General features: G+C 46.6%; 1 protein-coding gene across 5 annotated transcripts in view; it reads left to right on the top strand.

Moving 5' to 3' along the window:
• The window catches only part of ABCC11 (ATP binding cassette subfamily C member 11), an 88,550-nt gene that overhangs the window by 47,832 nt on the left and 23,620 nt on the right, over positions 1 to 17,098 (top strand). For 3 of the 5 annotated variants that reach the window (XM_089319355.1, XM_089319352.1, XM_070063160.2), the window contains exons 18-22: positions 1,001 to 1,096; positions 5,204 to 5,307; positions 6,613 to 6,810; positions 10,398 to 10,624; positions 10,744 to 10,881. In XM_089319355.1, coding sequence (XP_089175481.1) covers positions 1,001 to 1,096; positions 5,204 to 5,307; positions 6,613 to 6,810; positions 10,398 to 10,624; positions 10,744 to 10,881 — 763 coding nt within the window. The remainder of the gene's footprint in view (positions 1 to 1,000; positions 1,097 to 5,203; positions 5,308 to 6,612; positions 6,811 to 10,397; positions 10,625 to 10,743; positions 10,882 to 17,098) is intronic. The other 2 variants (XM_089319353.1, XM_089319354.1) reach the window with 2 other exon arrangements.

Genomic DNA, 17,098 nt, shown 5'->3' with positions numbered 1-17,098 from the left:
TGGCCCCAAGACTCGGGGCTTTGTAGGGCATCTGACGTTCACCCACTACACCCTTGAAGAGAGCACAAGTGTTAGAACCCAGAACTGAACTGGGACCCTTGTGACCTTGCTTGTCTCTGAGACGGGGCAGCAGAAGGGAAAGGCAGGCAGTGAGATGTTCTAGACACGAGTCCTCGCTCTGTTGCGTGTCAAGCTGTGTGACTTCGACCAAGCAGCTTGACCTCTCTGAATCCTCATTGGCAAAAGTGGGGACAACGGTGCTAACTTTGCAGGGTTGCAGTGGAGCTGCAATGAGGTCATGGGTAGGGAGAACCCCGATGCGGTGCTTGGCGTGTAGCAGGTTCCCGTCTCCCATAGTGTCAACTGCAAAGGTCAGAACTGATTTAGGCTATTAGAAAGATAGCCTGGCAGAACAGAGTGTAGGGCAGAGAACAAAAGCAGAGGCGGAAGAACTGGATCTTGGCAGCTTAAGGCTCCAAGTGTAGAGTCTGTTTGGGAAAACCCTCCCCTAGACTTTTCCAAGCTGGTGTACTTTCCCTTAGGAGTCCAAGTCCAGGGAGAGAGCAGCTCTTCCCCGAAGTACCAAGCTGCTGGGCATTGCTGTACAGCGCTTTAGCAGCCATGGAGGCCTGCCATTTCTCACATGGGGAAACAGAGAGGTTTGGTGATTTGCCTGAGGTTGCAGTGTCACAGTGACAATTCTGGGACCTGGGTCACAGCTTGCTTCATTTCCTCCTGCTGCCATCAAAGGCTCTATTGTGGGGTTAGGGAAGAACCCCCTTTCCAGCTCTGGAGTCCAGGTCACAGACCATTTTCAGCAGAGCCCTCCTTGGGAAACCTGCAGGTAAGGTCAGACGGGGTAGGACCCTAAAAGCTAGAACGTGAAGAAACCGGAAACTGATGGGAGTCAGGAGCAGAAGGCTTCGCCAGGATGCCTCTGGGTCCTGGAGGGAGAGCAGGTGATCGGGACGCAATGTCAGCCTCTCCTGTTCTTATCCAGGCTCAGCGCTGGAACATCAGCTCACGAAGAAAGAAGAGATGGAAAAAGGCTCCCTGAGTTGGCGGGTCTACCACAGCTACATCCAGGCAGCAGGAGGTACAGTCCTGCGTCATCCCAGGTCAGGCTAGAACGTGCGAGGTCACGCAAGGGGAACAGGTCCGGACGGTCAGTGCTGTTTGTTGATGTCACTTGAACAAACCCAGCCACGCTCCACTCTGGCCACTCGACCAGCAGAGGCAACTCTGCAAGTTGGTTTTCACGTTTCCTCCGTGTTTCAGCGTTTCTCAGACTTTGGGTCCTGATGCACTGGCGGGTGGTGAACTCAACCCAGAGGATCGTGAACAGCTCTCAGACATGAAATAGGCTGAGGAGGGGAAATAACAGCAAACGGTCCATGGACACCTGCCTTCTGTAGCTGTAGGTTCCACGTTTACAAATTCAACCAACTGCACAGCAAAACTATTTGGAAAAAAAAAAATTGTATCTGTGCTGAACATAGATAGACTTTCTTCTTGTCATTTTCTGTAAACAATATGGTATACCAACTATTTCCTTGTTTTTTTAAAAAAAGATTTATTTATTTGAAAGTCAGAGTTACACACAGGGAGAAGGAGAGAGAGAGAGAGAGAGAGAGGTTTTCTATCCGCTGGTTCACTCTCCAATTGGCCACAATGACTGGAATTTGAAGCCAGGAGCCAGGAGCTTCTTCCGGGCCTCCCACGTGGGTGCAAGGGCCCAAGGACTTGGGGCATCCTCTATTGCTTTCCCAGGCCACAGCAGAGAGCTAGATCAGAAGTGGAGTGGCTGGGACTTGAACCAGTGCCCGTATGGGTGCTGGCACTGCAGGCAGTGGTTTTACCCACTATACCACAGTGCTGGCCCCTATACCAACTATTTTCGATGCTTTGGGTATTATAAGTATTCTAGCAGCAATTTAAAGCATTCAGGAGGATGTGCACAGGTCATATGCAAATAGCTCATCATTTCATCTAAGCGACATGGGCATCTGTGAATGTCGATAACTATGGAAATTTCTGGAACCCAATCTCCCGTGGGTAGCAAGGGATGCCTGTAATACAGTTGGAAAAATTTTTGTTTTGATGTATATGAGACAGGATTTAAAATGCATTTCTTATGGCAGTCAGGTGGCAATTAGAAGTTTCAAAGCTACTAGTTTATTAAATGGTGTGTATCACCATGAGTAGTTTCCTGTTCAATGTTATGCATGTAAAACCAAGAATATGGTACAGTAGTTCTTGAGTAATTTAAGGAATTTTTGGGAGTGGTCTTGATTTTGGAACCTAACCCTTGTGTACAGAGTGTCTCCTCTCTACCTGTCTGGGGAGGATACGGTGGGTGGTGCACCCGCAGGTTCCATCCCCACCCTCCCACCAGGGAGAGCCCTGCAGAGCATAGCTCTGGGCAGGAGACCAGCACATAAGGCTAAAATATATGGATGGATCTGGCTGTCAATTGGCCTGTATTTATAAGGCACCTACTATGTGCCAGGCACGGCACCAAGCTCTGGAAGGGAGAGGGTATAAAAAGTTACCTAGGAGCCAACCCCAGAATCTAGCTGGAAAGTTAACACATTGCTTAAAGAAGACAAAGGCACCAAGGAGAGAGAGAGAGATCGCCAAAGCCAGGAAGTCTCTGGTGTCATCAAAGAAGAGGTGGCCCTGGAGGAAGACATAAGGGCGTGGGACACAGATGGGGTAGGAGGTTGGGGGGGAAGGAACAAGGGGCTGGTGCTAAAGGGGGTAATGCACCCCAGGTTTCCCTGGCCCCATGGGTCCCCAGCTCTGTAACTCTGGGCCAGATATTTGCTTTCTCTGGCATTCAGTTTCCTCATTGTCTTAGTCCGCTTGTGCTGCTATCACAAAACACCCGAGCCTGGGCCATTCATCAGGAACACACATTGATTTCTCCTAGTTCTGGAGGCTGGAGTCTAAGATGAGGTGCCAGCAGGCTTGGTGCTTGGTGAGGGTCCAGGATCTGCTCACAGGGTTGGTGCCTTGGAGGCTGCGCTGTGTGTGCTAGGAAGAGGCTGACCCATGTGCACTCACGCGGCAGAACGGGAGGAGGAGAGGCCCCTGAAGCCTTTTGGGTAAGGGCATGAAGCCCTTTCGTGGGGAAAGAGCCTCCCAGAGGCCCCGCCTTGGTGACTTGGGACCCTGCTAAGGCATGGCTATTAGTCTGGGTGTTGCCCAAAGGTCTACATATCAAGGGCTTGGTTCATGAAGTCTCCCGTCAACAGTACTAGGAGGGTGGAAGCTTCGTCTGATTATGACGTTCAGAGATGGGACCCTGGGGGAGTGGGTGCATTGGATCAAGTTGTTGGGGTAAGGACTCTGGGACTGAACCACAGTCGGCCATAGACACAGGTGCTCCTTCTGGCCATGCGATGCCTGTGCCATCTTGGCGCTCTGCCAGCAAGACCACCACTACCAGATGCTGATCCGGTGGTGCTGCCTGTGCCTGTCTTAGACCATGAACTTCTAAACTGGGACCTGAAATAAGCCTCCTTCCCTCCTACGTAGCTTGGCTTAGGTACTTTATTGTGGTAATGAGCAGGTGACTAATGCAACGTAGCTCTTGTGTGGGTGGGGACAGGAACCACACACTCAGAAATAACACATGTTTCGTGCTATGCCCCACACTTGGAACATATGGTACATGGTATATGCCATGTAAAAGGGAATTGCAATTGTTATTTTTTTTCTTAAAGATTTATTTTATATATTTGAAAGGCAGAGTCACAGAAGTAGAGAGGGAGTGATAGAGAGAAGTCTTCCATCAACGGGTTCACTCCCCAAATGGCTGCAATGGCCAGGGCTGGGCCAGGCCGAAGCCAGGAGTCAGGAAATTTCATCCGGGTCTCCCATGTGGGTGCAGAGGCCCAAGCATTTGGGCCATCTTCTGCTGCTTTCCCAGGCACATTAGCAAGGAGCTGGATTGAAAGTGGAGCAGCTGGGATTGAACTGGCATCCGGTCTCTAAGGATAAGTGTGTCCCTTAGGACGCAATGTCCCACCCCTGCAATTGTTCTTTTTTTTTTTTTTTGGCAGGCAGAGTGGATAGTGAGAGAGAGAGAGAGAGAGAGAGAGAGAGAGAGAAAGGTCTTCCTTTTGCTGTTGGTTCATCCTCCAATGGCCGCCACGGCTGGCGCGCTACGGCCGGTGCACTGCACTGATCCGAAGGCAGGAGCCAGGTGCTTCTCCTGGTCTCCCATGGGGTGCAGGGCCCAAGCACTTGGGCCATCCTCCACTGCCTTCCCGGGCCATCCTCCACTGCACTCCCGGGCCACAGCAGAGGGCTGGCCTGGAAGAGGGGCAACCGGGAAAGAATCCAGCGCCCTGACCGGGACTAGAACCGGGTGTGCCAGCGCCACTAGGTGGAGGATTAGCCTAGTGAGCCGCGGCGCCGGCCACAATTGTTCTTTTAAAACAGAACCCTCGGCCGGCGCCGCGGCTCACTAGGCTAATCCTCCACCTAGCGGCGCCGGCACACCGGGTTCTAGTCCCGGTTGGGGCACCGGATTCTGTCCCGGTTGCCCCTCTTCCAGGCCAGCTCTCTGCTGTGGCCAGGGAGTGCAGTGGAGGATGGCCCAGGTGCTTGAGCCCTGCACACCATGGGAGACCAGGAAAAGCACCTGGCTCCTGGCTCCTGCCATCGGATCAGCGCGGTGCGCCGGCAGCAGCGCGCCGGCCGCGGCGGCCATTGGAGGGTGAACCAACGGCAAAAGGAAGACCTTTCTCTCTGTCTCTCTCTCTCACTGTCCACTCTGCCTATTAAAACAAAACAAAACAAAACAAAACAAAACCAGAACCCTCAGGATATTCATGGGGGAGCTAACTTCTTTAGAAGTATACTTCTGTGCCTGGCACACATTATCTCATGCCATCTTCAGCCGGGCTCTGCGGTTGCGATGGTTATCACCATCTCATAGGTAAGGAAGTGGAACGTCACTAGCTTGGGTACCTTGTGCAGGGTCATCTGGTTTGGAAGGACTTGAGTCAGGATTTGAACTCAGGGCTCGTTGACTTTGGGACCCAGCCATGCTCAATCCTCGCAGGTGTCCAAGTTGGACAGGAGACAGGGAGATCCAAGGATTCAGAGCCTGGACAGCTGGACGGTTTGGTCAGCAATGGCCTCGCCTCTTCAGGTGGCACCTGTGAGCCCCTCCCCTCTTTTTCCCACCCAGGTTACGTCGTCTTCATCCCAGTTTTCCTTCTCGTCGCCATGTCTGTCTTCCTTACGACCTTCAACTTCTGGTGGCTGAGTTATTGGCTGCAGCAGGGCTCAGGGGTGAGTGTTATGACAGGGGTGGGTGGCGTGGCCGTGGCCTTGCATGAGATCAGGGGTGGGGGGCTTCTTGCTTTCTGGGATCGTGAGGGCCAGAGCACAGCTGGGTGCCCACTCGACAAGCCTGGGCTGAGTCAACAAATGTTGCTCCAGAGAGAGCTGATGGAAGCCAGGTTGCTGTGGGGCTCCCTCCTGGCTCCAGTCTCCTGCATTTGCAGAGTGGGTGGTCACTCGTGCAGTGTTTCTGGAACAAAACCAAGAAGTTTCTGCCCTCAAACCGCTCCCAGGAGTCTACATCTCAAGGCTTGATGTCTCTTTCCTTGGGCTCCGGCTTTGTTTGCCCACCCTGCTTTATTTGAAATCACCCTGTGTACTCCCAGAGTCTCCGCGTGCCGTACTAATATTGGGTTACTTTGTCAACCTTTCCCAGGGAGGTATCACTGCTCCTGTTTGACACTGAGCCTGGAAAGGATAAAAGACGGGAAGCATCCAGGACTTGAACTTGGTGCTCTGGAGCAAAGCCACACTTTTCTCATAATGCTCTACTAGGCTAAATTTTGAGCCACATTACGGGGGGGATAGAGGTGGGGAGGAGTCTGGTCCATGGACCATAGGGAGGCTCATGTGATATCACTGGGTCTGGCCCTGCCATGGCAACTCTAGGTGGAACTTCAATTTCAATAACTCTATAGCCAGCTCATTTTTAAGTTAATAATTGTGTATGGCCCATGAATGATGTTATAAACATCCATATAGCCTTTGGTAGCAAAAAGATTCTTCACCCCTGAAGGAAAGCCATTCTAGATATTTAGAGCTTCGGAAGATTTAACCCAGGGCATTGTACATGGCCTTAAACAACACTCAGAAGGGCTGGAGAAGAGAGGGGAGGCGGCCAGCAGTGACCAGTAGGCAGCACTTCAGTGAGTGATTCTCCAAAGTATACTTGGGAGCCACTAGCCAGACTCCACATCGCATGACCTGCCCACACTTGCCACCTGGGGTAGATGGCTTCTGCCCCTCTATGTTTGATTTCCCAGGGGAATCTAGCCTGAAACCATGCTGGGACAGGGCCTGGGAATTCCAGTGGAGCAGGTGGAAGGGGCGGCTGTGGTGGCGGCCTGAGATCTAACTGAGGGCAGGACAGTGGGGAGGGAGAGAAGGCAATGCACCAAGAAGGGAGGTGTCAACATAGGTTCCATAGGTGGGAACATAGGTTCTCCCAGCCCGTGTGGCACCAGAGAGGAGGGTTTCCCCGCACTGAATTTTACCCTGGACTCACGGGGTCTGACCCCTTGTTCTTTCTTGAAGACCAACAGCAGCCGAGGCAGCAACAGCAGCTCTGCAGACCCAGGCGACATCCTGGACAACCCACAGCTGCCCTTTTACAAACTGGTGTATGGCCTCAGCGCCTTGCTGCTGATCTGTGTGGCAGTCTCCTTCTCGCTGGCTTTCACCAAGGTCACCAGGAGGGCGTCCACAGTCTTGCACAACCAGCTTTGCAGCAAGGTATGTGCCTGGGTGCTTGGCATGGCCACTGGTTCAACCTTGACCTTGCCCAACCCTTATTTTTTTTAATCTGGTAGACTATTTTTATTTATTTGAAAGACAGAGTTACAGAGAGAAAGAGAGAGAGAGAGAGAGAGAGAGAGAGAGAAAGAGAGATCTTTCATCTGTTAGTTCACTCCCCAGATGGTTGCAACAAACCAGGAGCCTGGAGCTTTTTCCAAGGTCTCCCATGTGGGTGCAGAGGCCCAAGCACTTGGGCCATCTTCTACTGCATTCCTAGGCCATAGCAGAGAGCTGGATCAGAAGAGTAGCAGCCAGGACTCGAACTGGCACCCATATGGGATGCCAGTGCCACAGGTGGAGACTAGCCTCCTGCACCAGAGTGCCGGCCCCCAGGAAGCATGATTCTGAGAGCTGAGTGCCCCTTCACGGAGGGTCAGTGGACACGTCAGTGCTGGTCTCCCTCAACCGAGTCCTTTGTATAAAGAGTCACTTGTAAGTGCCAAAAGGTCTTTTTGAAGTGGCTATTATCATCCTCATTTTACATACAAGAAAAACACAATTCTATAGGTGTCATGGTTGGGAAGTATGTTAGTGTTATGCATGTTACGCTAGAATATCAGATTGTTGGTGGTGTCACACTGCCTCCTGGAAACGTTATTTCTCTCTCACTTATCAAATATGACTCTGTGCCTGGTTGTGTCATGAGCATTTGGCTTATCACAGTGAATGAATGATGCAAGGAGGGTTTGGACCACCATGGTTATCTGGGAAGGCAGACGAGAAAATGGGCCATTGCAAAATGGTGTGTAGCGTTTGGACCATAAGAACCAAGCGGTGTCTAACCTCAGCCTGCGCAGTGGAAGGAGAGGGCCCCTGGGAGGAGTGACCACTCCTTGAAGGAGAAACTGGATTTCAGCAGCTCAAAATGAAGAGGCTGGGGGCTGGGGCTGTGGCGCAGTGGATAAAGCCACCGCCTGCAGCGCCGGCATCACATATGGGTGCTGCTTTGTGTCCTGGCTGCTCCTCTTCCAATCCAGCTCTCTGCTTATGGCCTGGGAAAGCAGTGGGAGACAGCCCAAGTGCTTGGGCTCCTGTGCCCACGTGGGAGACCCAGAGGAAGCTCCTGGCTCCTGGCTTCAGACCGGCCCAGCTCCAACTGTTGCAACCAAATGGTGTGAACCAGTGGGTGGAATCTCTCTCTCTCTCTCTGGCTCTGCCTTTCAAGTAAGTAAGTAAGTAAATAAATAAATAAATAAATCTTTAAAAAAATATTAAGGGGCTGGAGGTGAGCCATTATGGGGAAAGTGAATGGAGTTCAGGAAGGCTGGACTTGGGAGGTAGATTTAGGGTTCTGTCGGGGTGCCTGGGAGGTGGAGCATGCCCTGTGTTGCCACCAAGTGTGTCAGTGTCGGAAGGATGGAAAAGCAAAGGTTTCCCCTAGCCCTCAGCGAGGCCTGAGGCTTGTTGGAACCAGGAGGCGGAAATCCCTCTGAGGCCTGACTGAGTACCTGCTGCCCCGTGGCTCTGAACATTCTCTAAGGATCTGACTGCAAATGCCAGTGTTCTTGAAATATCCAGTCTTCAGGCCTCCAAGGGTGTTTAGTATTTTAATTTTTAAAAAGTATTAAAATTTCTTTCCACTAGAAAATGTCTCATATGTTAAAAATTTCCTTTTGGGGCTGGCGCCGTGGCTCACTTGGTCAATCCTCCGCTTGCGGCACCGGCATCCCATATGGGTGCTGGGTTCTAGTCCCGGTTGCTCCTCTTCCAGTCCAGCTCTCTGCTGGGGCCTGGGAGTGCAGTGGAGGATGGCCCAGGTGCTTGGGCCCCTGCATCCACGTGGGAGACCAGGAGGAAGCACCTGGCTCCTGGCTTTGGATCGGCACAGTTCTGGCCGTAGCGACCATTTTGGGGGTGAACCAACAGAAGGAAGACGTTTCTCTGTCTCTCTCTCTTACTGTCTATAACTCTACCTGCCAAATAGATAATAAAAAAAGAAATAAATCTTAAAAAAAATTTCTTTTATTTGTCCTTGTATGACTTCATTGATTTAAAAGTGGCTTTGTCATTTTCAGTAATCACAAGTAAAGGCTGAACTTCTGAGAAATTGGTTCCATGGCAAGAATAATAAAATGAACAAAAAAAGACTAACAAAAACTGTGCTTAGTTTGACACTTAAAGGGCAATCTACAACACTTTGTCCTGTGTCCCCACCATTTGTGATCCTGAGTGATGCTGGGTCTGCTCCTCTCCTCTGAGTAACCCCCACCCCAGAAAGCTCACAGTCCTAAGGGACTGCCCCTTTTGCCCTTTGAATTTGCAAAGTGATTGTGACAATTCTGGATGCTTTAGCTCAAGTGGTTAACAAAAGACTCTGAAAATAAAATTGCAGGTGTTTCAGGGAAAGAAAAGGCAAGGCAGCTCTTCATCTGCCACGATGACTTCCTGCTTAGAAAGTAAAGTGACGCTAGCATCCCATGTGGGCATCAGTTCAAGTCCCAGCTACTCCACTTCTGATCCAGGTCCCTGTTAATGCGCCTGGGAAAGCAGTGGAGGATGGCCCAAGTGCTTGGGCCTCTGCACCCACATGGGAGATCTGGAAGAAGCTCCTGGCTCCTGGCTTTGGTCTGGTCTAGCACTGGCCATTGCAGCCATTTGGGGAGTGAACTAGTGGATGGAAGACCTCTCTTTTTCTCCTCTGTCTCTCATTCTCTCTCTCTGTAACTCTGCTTTTCAAATAAATAAATAATTTTTTTTGTAAGAAAGCAACCAAGAAGACAAACTACATTCAGGCATTTGTAATGAGACAGCTGCTATGATACCTACCATTCACTAAAAATCAAAGTATCCCACCCTCCTCTTTAGATTTGACCTCAATGGACGCTATGAGCTTCTGTCCATTTCTGTTTCTTCAGTCATAGCTTAAGAAGTCCTGGGGGATGAAGGCTGCCAGGTGGCCCATGCCATGAGCCCGTAAGAAAAGCCCACAGTGCAGAGCCTGGCTGTGCTGCGGGTAGGAACACCTCGGGAGGCCTGACCAGATCAAGGTTTTGTCCTGAACTCTTTCAGCAAGTCACAAAGCCACGTTTCCTTCTCTGGGCTTCGGTCTCCACAGGTGCTTTCGTTAGAGCCCTTCCCATTTGGAAAGTTCTTTGACCTCCAAAGGGCTTTCAGAGATCAAGGGGAAGTGCCTCCTTCGAGAAGGGGCAGCCATGGTTCCATTCAACCCCAGTCGGAGCGTTAGGCAGTCCCGATGGAACTGCTGCTACTCCTCTGCAGCAATCCTGAGAGTCGGCAGGGGCAGGGCTACGCTGATTCCTTGGTGTGCATTCTCTCCCACTCTCTCTCTTTAAATAGTAGCCTTATTGAGACTTAACACCTGTAAGTTCCCCCCTTCTGCACTGTAAAGCTCACAGGTGTTTGGTCATCCGTGGAGTTATGCAGTGCTCACCACACCTCCCTGGAGCGTCGCTGTCATCCGCATTTGACCCAGAGGTGTTAAGTAACTTGCAACAGATAGGACAGTGGTAGGAGCAAGCAAGGCTGTGGCTGTGCTCATGGCTGGGTGGGTTTTGTTCCTGCAGGTCTGGTGTGGCCTCATGAGTTTCTTCGACACGACCCCTATTGGCCGGCTCCTGAACTGCTTCGCAGGAGACCTGAATGAACTGGACCAGTGTCTGCCCATGGTTGCCGAGGAGTTCCTGATCCTGTCCTTGCTGATGGTCAGCGTCCTGTTGGTCATCAGCGTGCTGTCTGTCTACATCCTGCTGATGGCCACCACAGTCATCACGGTGTGCCTCATTTTTTACACGTGAGTAGCCCCGTGCTTGTGAGTGGGGTTTGGGACTTGGGGTGAGGATGGAACCAACCCCAAATTGGACGACCCCAGAGGCGGATGGCCCCTGGCCATTGACTCCATTCTCCCAGCAGGAAATTCAAGAGGGCCATCAATGTGTTCAAGAGGCTGGAGAACTACAGCCGCTCCCCTTTGTGTTCCCACATCCTCACCTCCCTGCACGGCCTCAGCTCCATCCACGTGTATGGCAGAGTGGAAGACTTCATCAGCCAGTGCGTCTTTGTGATGGGGATGCCCCGCACCCAGGGAGTGCGGGGGCGGTTAGGTGGTTGGGAGACTGGCGGTGAAGACAGCACTGGGAACGGCAGCATCATGGGAGAATGAGAGGAGGCACCGTTGCACTGCCTTTGCTTGTCTCTGAGTTGTGGGATGATGCTTTTGAGAATAAAGCGTCCCAACGATGTGGAGAAGGTTTGCGAGGTTTGCAGCCCTGTGGGTGTTTTATACACAGCTGCCCCTTCTGCAGCCATGGGTGCTGCATCCACGGCTTCAACTCCCTGTGGACTGCAGATATTGGGGGAAGGGGAGAAATTGTTTCAGTACCAGATACGCACAGACTGTACTCTTCTCATTGCCCAGATTTCATTTTAGGTGCTCTTTTAGTTCTCACAGATCAGGGAGAATATATGGTATTTGTCCCTTTGGGACTTGCTTATTTCACTAAGTGTGATGATTTCCAGATTCATTCATTTTGTTGAAAATGACCAGATTTCTTTTTTTTTTTTTACTGCTGTGTAGTATTCCATAGTGTACATATCCCATAATTTCTTGATCCAGTCTTCAGTTGATGGGCATTTAGGTTGATTCTATGTCTTACCTATTGTGAATTGAGGTGCAGATAGCTCTTTTGTTTACTGATTTCATTTCCCTTGGGTAAATTCCCAGGAGTGGGATGACTGGGTCACTTTACTGAGTGTTTCTTTTGCCATACAGAAACTTTTCATTTTCAGTAATTCCATTTGTTAATTTTGGCTTTGACTGCCTGTGGCTCTGGGGTCCTTTCCAAGAACTCTTTGCCTATGCCAATGTCTTGAAGGGTTTTCTCAATTTTCTCTAATAATTTGATGGTGTTGGGTTGTAGATTAGATCTTTAATCCATGTTGAGTGAATTTTTGTGTAAGGTGTAAAGTAAGGGTCTTGTTTCATACTTCTGCATGTGGAGATCCAGTTTTCCCAGCACCATCTGTTGAAGAGACTGTCCTTGCTCCAGTGATTGGTTTTAGATCCTTAGTCAAATATAAGTTGGCTGTAGATGTTTGGATTGATTTCTGGGGTTTCTATTCTGTTCCATTGGTCTATCCATCTATTTTTGTACCAGTATCAGTCTGTTTTGATTATAATTGCCTTGTAGTATGTCTTGAAATCTGGTATTGTGATGCCTCCAGCTTTGTTTTTGTTGTACAAGATTACTTTAGCTATTCGAGGTCTCCTATTCCTCCATATGAACTTCAGCATCGTTTTTTCTAAATCTGAGAAGAATGTCTTTGGTATCACATTGAATCTGTAAATTACTTTCAGAAGAATGGACACTTTGATGATATTGAGTCTTCTAATTCGTGAACATGGAAGATTTTTCTACTTTTTTGTATCTTCTTCTACTTCTTTCTTTAATGTTTTGTAATTCTCATCATAGCGATATTTGACATCCTTGGTTAAATTTATTCCAAGGTATTTTATTGTTTTTGTAGCTATTGTGAATGGGATTGATCTTAGAAGTTCTTTCTAAGCTGTGGCATTGTTTGTGTATACAAAGGCTATTGATTTTTGTGTTAATTTTATATCCTGCTACTTTTCCAAACTCTTCTATGAGATCCAATAGTCTCTTAGTGGATTGTTTTGGATCCCCTATATATAGAATCGTGTCATCTGTAAATAGGGATAGTTTGACTTCTTCCTTCCCAATTTGTATCCCTTTGATTTCTTCTTCTTGCCTAATGGCTCTGGCTAAAACTTCCAGGACTATATTGAATAGCAATGATGAGTGTAGGCATCCCTGTCTGGTACCAGATCTAAATGGGAATTCTTCCAACTTTTCCCCATTCAATATGATGCTGGCCATGAATTTGTCATAAATAGCCTTCATTGTGTTGAGTAATGTTCCTTCTATATCCAATTTGCTTAGAGTTTTTATCATGAAAGGATGTTGAATTTTATCAAATGCTTTCTCTGCATCTATTGAGATAATCATGGCTTTTTTCAACAGTTTTTTAATATAATGTATCACACTTATTTATTTACAAATGTTGAACCATCCCTGCATACCAGGGATAAATCCCACTTGGTCTGGGTGGATGATCTTTCTGATATGTTGGTGGATTTGATTGGCTAGAATTTTGTTGAGGATTTTTGCATCTATGTTCACCAGGGAAATTGGTCTCTAATTTTCTTTCTCTGTTTTTGGTTAGTGGGGTCAATGGTATGTCTATTTTGTTTATTTATTTTTTTAAATTTATTTGACAAATAGAGTTATACACTGATAGAGAGAGACAGAGAGAAAGGTATTCCTTCTGTTGGTTCACCTCCCAAATGGCCGTTATAGCTGGCACTGCACTGATCTGAAGCCAGGAGCCAAGTGCTTCTTCCTGGTCTCCCATGCGGGTGCAAGGCCCAAGCACTTGGGCCATCCTCCACTGCCTTCACGGGCCACAGCAGAGGGCTGGACTGGAAGAGGAGCAACTGGGACTAGAACCCGGTGCCTATATGGGATGCTGGCACTGCAGGCAGAGGATTAGCCAAGTGAGCCACGGCACCGGCCCTATTTTGTTTATTTTTTCAAACAGTCAGCTCTTTGTTTTGCTGATCTTTTGTATTTCCTTGGATTCAATTTTGTTGATTTCTTCTCTAATTTTAATTACTTCTTTTCTCCTATTAGTTTTGGGGTTGTTTTGCTGTTGTTTTTCTAGATCCTTGAGATGCATTGATAGCTCATTTATTTGGTGCGTTTCCAATTTCTTAATGTAGGCATATGTTGCTATAAACTTTCCTCTTAACACTACTTTTGCTGTATTCCGTACATTTTGATATGTTGTATTGTTGCCTTCATTTGTTTCCAGAATTTTTTTGATTTCTCTTTTGATTTCTTCTATGACCCACTGTTCATTCAGGATCACGTTGTTCAGTCTCCATATGTTCTAGAGATTCCTGAGTTGCCGATTTCCAGTTTTATTCCATTGTGGTCTGAGAAGATGCATGTTATGATTTTGATTTTTTTTGAATTTGCTGAGACTTGCTTTATGGACTAGCATGTGGTCTATCATAGAGAAAGTTCCATGCACTGCTGAGAAGGATGTGTATTCTGTAACTGTAGGATGAAAAATTCTGTAGATATCTGTTAGGTCCATTTGGTCAATAGTGTCAGTTAAATCTGCTATTTCCTTGCTGATTTTCTGTCTGGTTGATCTGTCCATTGCTGAAAGTGGAGTATTGAAGTCCCCCATTACTATTGTATTAGATTTTAAGTCTGTCTTTTAATCCCTTAACATTTCTTTTAAATAGCCAGGTGCCCTGTAATTAGGTGTATATACATTTATAATAGTTATATCTTCCTGTTGAATTGATCCCTTAACCATTACATAGTGCCAATCTTTGTCTCTTTTAATAGTTTTTGTGTTAAAGTCTATTTTGTCTGATATTAGGATGGCTACACCAGGTATTTTTTGGTTTCTGTTAGCATGGAATATCTTTTTCCCTCCTTTCCTTTTCAGCCTGCACGCACATTTGTTGGAAAGATGTGTTTCTTGTAGGCAGCAAATAAATGGGTTTTGTGTTTTAATCCATTCAGCCAGTCTGTGTCTTTTAACTGGTGAGCTGAGGCCATTTACATTCAAGGTGACTATTGATAAGTAAAGACTTTGCCCTGGCATTTTTCCAAAAATGTTTCTATTTTTTACTTCAAATTTCCTTTGAAATTCAAATGTTTTCAAAGATTCCTTTGAAATTCGAAGATGGAGAGATTTTCTTCCTTTACCTACTTTCATAGCAATGACCATGTTTCTAGGTTTCTGTGTGCAACACATCCTTAAGCATCTTTTGTAGGGCTGGACAGGTGGCGACAAATTCTTTCAATATCTGTTTGTTATGGAAGGTCTTTATGAAACATTCATTAATAAATGAGAGCTTTGCAGGGTATAATATTTTGGGTTGACAGTTTTATTCTCTTAAGAGTTGGACTATATCTTGCCATTCTCTCAGAGCCTGCAGGATTTCTGATGAGAAGTCCATTGTGAGTCTAACTGGAGATCCTCTGAAAGTAATCTGGCATTTCTCTTGTGCACATTTTAGAATCTTTTCTTTATGTTTTACTGTGGAGAGTTTCATTACAATGTGTCGTGGCAAAGATCTTTTCTGGTCATGTCTATTAGGAGTTCTTTGTGCTACCTGTACTTGGATGTCCCTTTCTTTCTCCAAATTAGGACTGTTTTCTGTTATTATTTCACTATAAAGGCCTTTTAATCCTTCCTCCCTTTCCACCCCTTCAGGAGCTCCTAGAACTAATCTGTTGGATCATTTTATAGTATCCTGTAGATTCCCAAAGTATTTATTAGTTTTCTAATTTCCTCTTCTTGACTTGGTTTGACTGTATAATTTCCTATGCTTAGTCTTCTAAGCCTGATGTTCTTTCTTTTGCTTCACTGATTCTGTTGTTAAGGCTGTCCACTGCATTTTTCTTTTGCTCTATTTAATTCTTCATTTCATCTTGATTTTTTTTTAAGATCTATATTTTAAAGGAGAATTTTCTTTCATGTCCTATACGGATTTCTTTTTTATTTTATTTTATTTTTTATTTTTTTAACTTTTATTTAATGAATATAAATTTCCAAAGTACAGTTTATGGATTACAATGGCTTCCCCCATATAACTTCCCTCCCACCTGCAACCCTCCCCTTTCTCACTCCCTCTTCCCTTCCATTCACATCGATTCATTTTCAATTCTCTTTATATACAGAAGATCAGTTTAGCATATATTAAGTAAAGATTTCAACAGTTTGCACCCACATAGAAACACAAAGTGAAAAATACTGTTTCGGTACTAGTTATAGCATTAAATCACAATGTACAGCACATTAAGGACAGAGATCCTACATGAGGAGTAAGTGCACAGTGACTCCTGTTGTTGACTTAACAAATTGACCCTCTTGTTTATGGCATCAGTAATCACCCTAGGCTCTTGTCATGAGTTGCCAAGGCTATGGAAGCCTGTTGAGTTCACTGACTCTGATCATATTTAGACAAGGTCGTAGTCAAAGTGGAAGTTCTCTCCTCCCTTCAGAGAAAGGTACCTCCTTCTTTGATGACCTGTTCTTTCCACTGGGATCTCACTCGCAGAGATCTTTCATTTAGGTCATTTTTTTTTACAGAGTGTCTTGGCTTTCCATGCCTGAAATACTCTCATGGGCTTTTCAGCCAGATCTGCATGCCTTAAGGGCTGATTCTGAGGCCAGAGTGCTATTTAGGACATCCACCATTCTATGAGTCTGCTGTGTATTCTGCTTCCCATGTTGGATCGTTCTCTCCCTTTTTTATCCTATCGGTTAGTATTTGCAGACACTAGTCTTGTTTATGTGATCCCTTTGACTCTGAGTCCTATCATTATGATCAATTGTGAACAGAAATTGATCACTTGGACTAGTGAGATGGCATTGGTACATGCCACCTTGATGGGATTGAATTGGAATCCCCTGGTATGTTTCTAACTCTACCGTTTGGGGCAAGTCAGCTTGAGCATGCCCTAAATTGTACATCTCTTCCCTCTCTTATTCCCACTCTTATATTTAACAGGGATCACTTTTCAGTTAAGTTTCAACACTTAAGAATAACTGTGTATTAATTACAGAATTCAACCAATAGTATTAAGTAGAACAAACAAAAAAAAATACTAAGAGGGATAACATATTAAGTTGTTCATCAACAGTCAGGGCAAGTGCTGATCAAGTCACCATTTCTCATAGTGTTCATTTCACTTTAACAGGTTTCCTTTTTGGTGCTCGGTTAATTGTCACCGATCAGGGAGAACATATGATATTTGTCTCTTGGGGACTGGCTTATTTCACTCAGCATGATGTTTTCCAGATTCCTCCATCTTGTTGCAAATGACTGGGTTTCATTTTTTTTTACTGCTGTGTAGTATTCTATAGAGTACATGTCCCATAATTTCTTTATCCAGTCTACTTTTGATGGGCATTTAGGTTGATTCCAGGTCTTAGCTATTGTGAATTGAGCTGCAATAAACATTGAGGTGAAGACCGTTTTTTTTTTTTTTTTTCCCAATTTCATTTCCTTTGGGTAAATTCCAAGGAGTGGGATGGCTGGGTTGAATGGTAGGGTTATCTTCAGGTTTCTGAGGAATCTCCAGACTGACTTCCATAGTGGCTTGACCAGTTTGCATTCCCACCAACAGTGGGTTAGTGTCCCTTTTTCCCCACATCCTCG

This window comes from Oryctolagus cuniculus, chromosome 18 (genome assembly GCF_051225735.1).
Source record: "Oryctolagus cuniculus isolate XC-2025 breed Fujian yellow rabbit chromosome 18, ASM5122573v1, whole genome shotgun sequence".
Taxonomy (NCBI): domain Eukaryota; kingdom Metazoa; phylum Chordata; class Mammalia; order Lagomorpha; family Leporidae; genus Oryctolagus; species Oryctolagus cuniculus.
Note: the sequence above shows the minus strand (reverse complement) of the source record. Positions and strands in the feature narration are given on the sequence as shown.